Genomic DNA, 6,534 nt, shown 5'->3' with positions numbered 1-6,534 from the left:
TATATATATATAATTATATATATATATATATATATATATATATATAATTAAAAAACTGCTTTTGAAATTACAAAGTAAAATGAGATATGTAACTAGCATCAGTGGGGAAAAGTAATTAAACTCTGGCACCTTTTGTTTAAGTACAAAGTGCAATCTTGAGGTCATTTATTTAATGTCACTTTGTTCTACAAATTGTATTGAAAAGAATGTTACTTTTGCACTATTCAGTGATATTAAGGGAGGCTGATTTTCATTCAGGAAAACGAGAAAAAAAAACAAAGTAAAAAAGTTTAAAAAAGTAAAAATGAATTAATTTTAAAAAGAGGCAATTTATTTTGAGATAAATACTTTTTAGTACCTACATCAAACATCAGACAGCAAAAGTAAATCATAATTGTGACATACTTTCATCTTGAGAATAAATCTGACTAAAATGTACTTTAAAAAAATAACTTTAAATTATCTTTTCATCAGTTTATTTTGGCGGAAATGGCCTCCAATAACTCTACTTGCAGATTCAAGCTGCAATAAGCAACCCAGCTATAAATATGCTTTGACTGAGGAATTATGCTTTTTCTTTTCTTTATTTTCAAAATACAAAATTAATTCGCTCATCCTCCTTTGTGAGACGCTTAATTTAAGTGCACTGGTATCTATGGACGTAAAAAAATCGACACTTTATTTTGAAACTCGGAAGTTGCGCACACTGTGGCTCAGCAGCTGCTTGATGAGAAGCCGGGGTGACGTCTGGCCGGTGACATTCGGGCTCACCGGTGATGGTGATAGTTAACAGCTGTCGGAGCGACTCTGGAGGGTTGTTGGCTGTGAGGCTTGATCAAAAGTGGCGAAGAAAGGGCGAGATAAAATCGCAAACATCCATGCAAACATCCATGCTAGCATCCATGGTAACGGCTGTTAGCTTTACCCGGTGTCCTTCCGATTACCTTAACTTTCGGAATAAGAGCGCAGTAGAATAAGAGAAGCGCCCAGGCGAGGAGAGGCGACTTTTGAGGCAGACATGCTGAGGACGCCAGGAGCAGGACGGTAGCGGGGAAAAGGTGAGCTTTACATACTAATTCTAGTGTTTTTTTTTCTAGTGAAGACTTGATGAGTTGCTCCGATGTTTGTGTCAGCTTTATCTGACGAAACCATTGCGCGGAGAAGGAACAAAAAGTTCCCTCCTCACTGGAAATGTAATTGTTACTGACGTTGTTTTGTTGGGCTGGTGATTGTAATATTTATTATATTTGTTTGTGGGTTTTTTTTACAAATGGAAGATCTAAAAATATATAATTACCAGTGAACTGCTTGTTTGTTTTTGCTTGTCCCCAAACTCAAAATGCAGAACATTACTTTTAAGATGGTCGAGCTGCGACTATTAATCAATTAGTTGACAACTATTTTTCAATAACCGATTAATCGCTTTAAAGAAAGAGAAAGTCAAAATTCTCTTGGTTACGGTTGTTTAGTTTGGGAGAAAAAAATTTAACTCAAACTTTGAACATACACTTAACCAATGAGGTAATATGATCCCCAGAACACTGTTTGAAGCTAGAAAGGTGGCAGGGTCTGCCACATATAAACAGAGTAAAACTGTATGAAGTTTTGTTGTCCCTTAAGGTCAGTGTGATGGAAATTTTGTACTTCATGAACAGAGATGTGAGCTGAAGTCTTACACAGGAATGTTCAATGTAACTGTTTAAAGTGACCTTTAACCTGTGATCTGTGACCTCGTTTTAGGTTGTTTAATGACCTGTATAAGGTATTAAATAACCACTGAAGGTTATCACTTCCTTCTCTGGGAACTATTTCCTTAAGTGCAGGAGGGAATAAATGAGTAATATCAGAGTGAAAACACACCCACAGAGACAGATAAATACCATGCTTTTCTCCTAAGACATTGAGTCTTCACTTTGTAACAGACCTGTGTGTTGCTCTGTGAATGCTCCTCGAATTGTTTTAACAGTCAGACTGTTCATTCAGTTATAAAAATGAAAAGTTGTTTCAAGCATTAAAAAAGGATCCTAAAACTGCCTATTGCACCTTTTTTGATGCAAATACTTTCTGGGTGCTTCACTTCTCAGTAAGCTGAATACGTTTTTGGGTTGTGCACAAAGCAAGACATTCTCCCTAAATTCTGGCATTTTTACTGGCCAAACAATGACTATAATCAACAGGTTATCTGACAGTGAAAATGGCTGTTCCTCGTTAATTGAAAGCAGAAGATGACTGGTTACCAGCGGTAGTGTTTAATTAGTTTGACCCAGTTTCTTACAGCGGCTGGGTCATGTGTGTATGTGTGTATGGCTGTATCTGCGTTTTGCATGCTCATTTTCATGAGCCCTGCCTACACTTGAGCTTATCAGTTTTATTGCATGACAACCACTCAGCAGAGGCAGGCAGGAGAGCAGCCTGCGGAGTGAGCCGGTGAGGATGAAGTCCCGGAGAGCCGGACCTCCTCGCAGGGGGTTTGGCTGGGTGGTGGTCATGTCGGCCTTTTTCATCATGGGCCTCACGACTGGCGTCTTCAAGAATTTTGGCCATTTCTTCCTGGACATCCAGTGTCACTTTGGAGTCCCGACCAGCACCACTTCCTGGGTCTCCTCCACTACGATTGCCATGTTTCACCTCGGAGGTACAGATAGTTTTCAGCTTCAACTTTTTGGTTGTTTCTTACTTAAGATATATATTTATTTATTTTTAGCTGGTGTTTTTCATTTTCTCCTCAGCTCCTGTGGCCAGTGTGCTGGTTGTGCAGTTTTCTCAGAGAGCGGTCATCATAGTCGGAGGCCTGCTGACTGCCTCTGGGATGATTCTGGCATCTCTGGACCTCAGTCTGCCCTGGCTCTACCTCACTATGGGCGTCCTGCAAGGTAACGCACTCAGAACATTCTCTAAACTCAGAAGGATTGCGGTTGTTCTCACACATATGTTTAGTCTGATGAATGCCAAATTAAATCTATCATCCAATGAGACCTGTGTTGGCCATTCAGTTATGGTGTTGTAGCCATCTGCAGTGGATCTTAGCTTCTGCTTGAGGATAAATCTGCAGAGGTGTTCACAAGCTGTTTAATGTGGCAGAAGGGGAAAGACATTGAGCCGCTTCTCAATTTTAGGTTCTTTAATCGAATAAAAAAGTCTGACGTTTAGAGGGAATTGCTAGCAGACATTGCTTCTTTTAGGTTGATACATAAGGACCCCCCAAAATGTTTCCATCTTCCTTTTCCAGGATTGGGCATTTCCCTCACGTGGATCCCTGCCAACAGCATGGTGAGCCACTACTTTGTCCGGTGGCGTCCCATCGCCTACGCCATCGCCAGCTCTGGAGAGTGCATCTTCGCCGTCATGTTCAGCCCCTTCTTCCAGTGGTTGATTGAGATGTACAGCTGGCAGGGTGCCTTGCTCATCATCGGAGGCCTCCAGCTCAACCTGTGTGTCTGCGGCGCTCTCATGAGACCTCTGGAGACGGTCCAGAGCCCGCTACAGGAAACCAAAGATGCTCTAGAAGGCGATGCCACTGCGCTCCCACCAAAGAGGAAAGTTATCTTCCAGTGCTCCCTGATGAGAAAGCCTGAACTTGTCCTCTACATCTTGTTCGCCATCTTTTCGGCGCCAGGGTTTTTCATCCCACCTCTCTTTCTCGTGCCCTTCGCCACCAGCCTGGGGATGGATAACTACTGGCCAGCGTTCATCCTCTCGGTGCTGGCGCTGTCAGACCTGGCGGGGAGGCTGATCTGTGGGTGGATAGCCAGCATGAGGTTGATTAGGAACCTGCAGCTCCTCGCCATGGTGGTCACTCTGCTCGGGGTGGTGCTCCTGCTGCTGCCGGTCTGCCATCACTACTGGGTCATCGTGGTCTTCACGTCACTCTACGGTTTCCTGTTTGGCTGTGTGGTGTCCATTCACGTCACCTCCATTGTGGACATTGTTACTCTGGAGGGATTCGACAACGCACTGGGGCTGTTCATGCTTTTCAGGAGCATCGGTGGCTTCATAGGCCCACCTGCTGCAGGTGAGCAGTCTGTGTTTAGTATTAACGTGTATTGTTTAGACCTAGAGTTAACAACTTTTTTTTTTTTTATTTGTTTGTACTTTGTGTTAAGGCTAATTAACATGCTAAACTAAGGCCCAATTGAAATATCCGAACTCACAAACTTAAACTGTGAGGTGCATTCTGGGTAAGTCAGTGAGGGGCTGGGGCTGTCCCACTGTCAAATCATCGAGTGCATGACAGACATCTCCAAGTGTTTTTGAGCCCTTTATGGACACATTCCAAAGTCCACATTTCTGCAGACTTTGAAGAGAATATTACCCACAGTTTGCAGCGTTATGTTAAACACGCGGTTACTATGGGTTACAAGAGGAAACTACTCTATATGCAGCTCTTTTTTTTTTTTTTGTTCATTCACAATTGCTAAAGGTTTACGAAACAAACAAAATAAACTGTTTTGGGGGGTTTTTTCCCAGAAACTACAGACAAAATATATTAAATGTTTTATATATAACCTCACAAAGCGTCGGTTAAATCCTGGTTTTGTTCCAAAGTAAAGAAGTGCAAAGCTCTTCATGTGCAGGTTACTTTATATTCGGATATTTGAGTCCCTGAGTCTTGAGACATTTAACAACTTAAATGTCTCATGTTGCAGGGATTCAAATATCCAAATCAAGAGTTTTTACAATCATTCTTCAGGTCATAATAATCACTCTGATCATTAGATTCTTTTTATGTTTAAAAGAATCAGTTTGTTTTTAAGGGTATGGAAATAACCAAAGCTCTGTATTCTATTCTTATAAAATGACTTGAAGCACAAGACAAAGAAATAACCTGTTCTCGGATGATTAATATACAATAATTCCTTTTGATAACAATTCCTTGATTTCGCCAGAGAGTAACACTCAGTCTGATATAGTATGTCAGTGCTGACATGGCACCGACCTGTTCAGTCTAGTCTCCTAATGAATGGATATGTCTGTTCATTTATTCATCAGTCCTGCTGCACTGTGTGCTTTTGTTTCTCGTGCAGGCTGGCTGGTGGACGAGACCAGCGACTACAGCGCCGCCTTCTACCTCTCGGGCCTCTGCCCCATCCTGTCAGGAGTGTTTGTCGTGCTTGTCGACCACCTCATTCAGAGGAGAAAAGCAGCGGAGGCCGAAGATCGTCAGGCCATCAGGCAGGAGGACTGGGAGGGAGGAAAGGTCAAGTGAGACTCTTTCACCTCAATGATTTCAAGGTGCTAGAAAGACTCTCTCTCAGCTGCTGGGCAGATCCATCAGGGTTCAAGAGAGGATTGCACACAAACCAGTCGATAAATTACTTTGGTGCTTATTAGAGGCTGTATAAGTCTTCCAGCCTCTTCCATCTGTCAGGCTGTCAGTGTTCGCCCCGGAGCTGAAAGGGGTGTGGACAGGGTTTTTTTGGTTTGTTTTTTGCTACCTCAAGCAAGCGTTTTAGGTGTTTTTAGAAATTGTTTTTGTTTTTATTGAACAACAATGGAAAACGGAAACACTCCAGTTTTCATTCTTTAACATTATGGACCAAAAACTTTAAATTCACACCGGATATTTTCCATTTTTATATCTAGGAAAGTGTTTCAGATGGCTCCTGCTTGCCTCATTGGCTTAAACCGCAGAGGAGCTGAGCTGACACAAATTACAGTGTTAAAAGAAGCTGGTGATGTTATGTAATTGTTTGTGGTCTTTTCATGGCATTTGTTGTTGAACGTCACTAGACGTAGATTTTACTGGGTTGCTACTGCAGTGTCACAATAGATGAAGCTTTCAAGGAATCTGTCTGTGATGAGTCAAAAACAAAAGTCTTAAAGGCTGGATTTTTTTTGTCACAATGTAGCTTTAGTGATCCCTCTTTCTATGCAATTGAGGCTAAGATGAAGTCTCTGAAAGGGAAAAAAGGATTGGTAATTTTTAACCACCTGAAATATGAATTTACTTAATGATTTTAGAACAATAACTTGAAACCCAGATAACCTTTGTTGCCCCTGAAGGGCTGTAATACCACTTCTTATACACACACGTCCTCCCTGCACCTTCTTACCGCTTGAAAAAATCATCCAGGAAGTGGTCTTAACATATTCTAGTGGATGAATTCAGTTTCAGTTTACATCTGTATTTTTTATGTTAAAGGGTTTGTATCATGTTTTAAGAAATAAAACACTGCACTGATGGGTTTTAAAGGCCTGACTCTCGCGTCTTACTTTTCCCAATCCTCTGTATTGTTGGTCTCGACTGCCTTATGTAACTCTCTCAAAGGGAGATCTTAACCAGCCTGGTCAAGCTGTCAGGAGCTGCTCACCAAAACATGTAACTGAAACCAGGAAGAGGGTATTTGTAGTGTCATCGTTTTAGGAATGTGGTATGCACTGTAGGAATGGCTCCCGAGTTAAAGTGCAGTTATGTAATGTAATTATCTAATCAGCTCCAGCCCCTCAGGACACATGTGGGAACTGTGAATATTATTATTTTATTTTTTACAGTCAGGGTTACAGTGGATGTAACTTCTCAAATGTGAAAATGAG

At 41.6% G+C, this 6,534-nt stretch overlaps 1 protein-coding gene across 2 annotated transcripts; it reads left to right on the top strand.

Moving 5' to 3' along the window:
- Positions 1 to 688: 688 nt before the first annotated feature.
- On the top strand, positions 689 to 6,192 carry LOC115581170 (monocarboxylate transporter 13). 2 transcript variants are annotated; one of them, XM_030416060.1, is made up of 5 exons: positions 689 to 1,058; positions 2,394 to 2,635; positions 2,730 to 2,873; positions 3,230 to 4,012; positions 5,025 to 6,192. In XM_030416060.1, exons 2-5 carry the CDS (start codon positions 2,434 to 2,436, stop codon positions 5,204 to 5,206), a joined length of 1,311 nt encoding a protein of 436 aa, XP_030271920.1. In that variant the 5' UTR covers positions 689 to 1,058; positions 2,394 to 2,433; the 3' UTR covers positions 5,207 to 6,192. The 2 variants fall into 2 exon arrangements, with proteins under 2 accessions (XP_030271920.1, XP_030271919.1); XM_030416059.1 differs by having other exon boundaries at positions 690 to 1,058; positions 2,391 to 2,635.
- The last annotated feature ends 342 nt before the right edge of the window (positions 6,193 to 6,534 follow it).

The sequence above is a fragment of the Sparus aurata genome, chromosome 5 (assembly GCF_900880675.1).
Source record: "Sparus aurata chromosome 5, fSpaAur1.1, whole genome shotgun sequence".
Taxonomy (NCBI): domain Eukaryota; kingdom Metazoa; phylum Chordata; class Actinopteri; order Spariformes; family Sparidae; genus Sparus; species Sparus aurata.
Note: the sequence above shows the minus strand (reverse complement) of the source record. Positions and strands in the feature narration are given on the sequence as shown.

Coding starts and splice junctions, on each gene's coding strand:
- LOC115581170 (XM_030416060.1), top strand. CDS start 2,434: ATGAAGTCCCGGAGAGCCGGACCTCCTCGCAGGGGGTTTGGCTGGGTG. Junction 2,874..3,229: donor CACTATGGGCGTCCTGCAAG/GTAACGCACTCA, acceptor TTCCTTTTCCAG/GATTGGGCATTTCCCTCACG. Junction 4,013..5,024: donor CATAGGCCCACCTGCTGCAG/GTGAGCAGTCTG, acceptor TTTCTCGTGCAG/GCTGGCTGGTGGACGAGACC.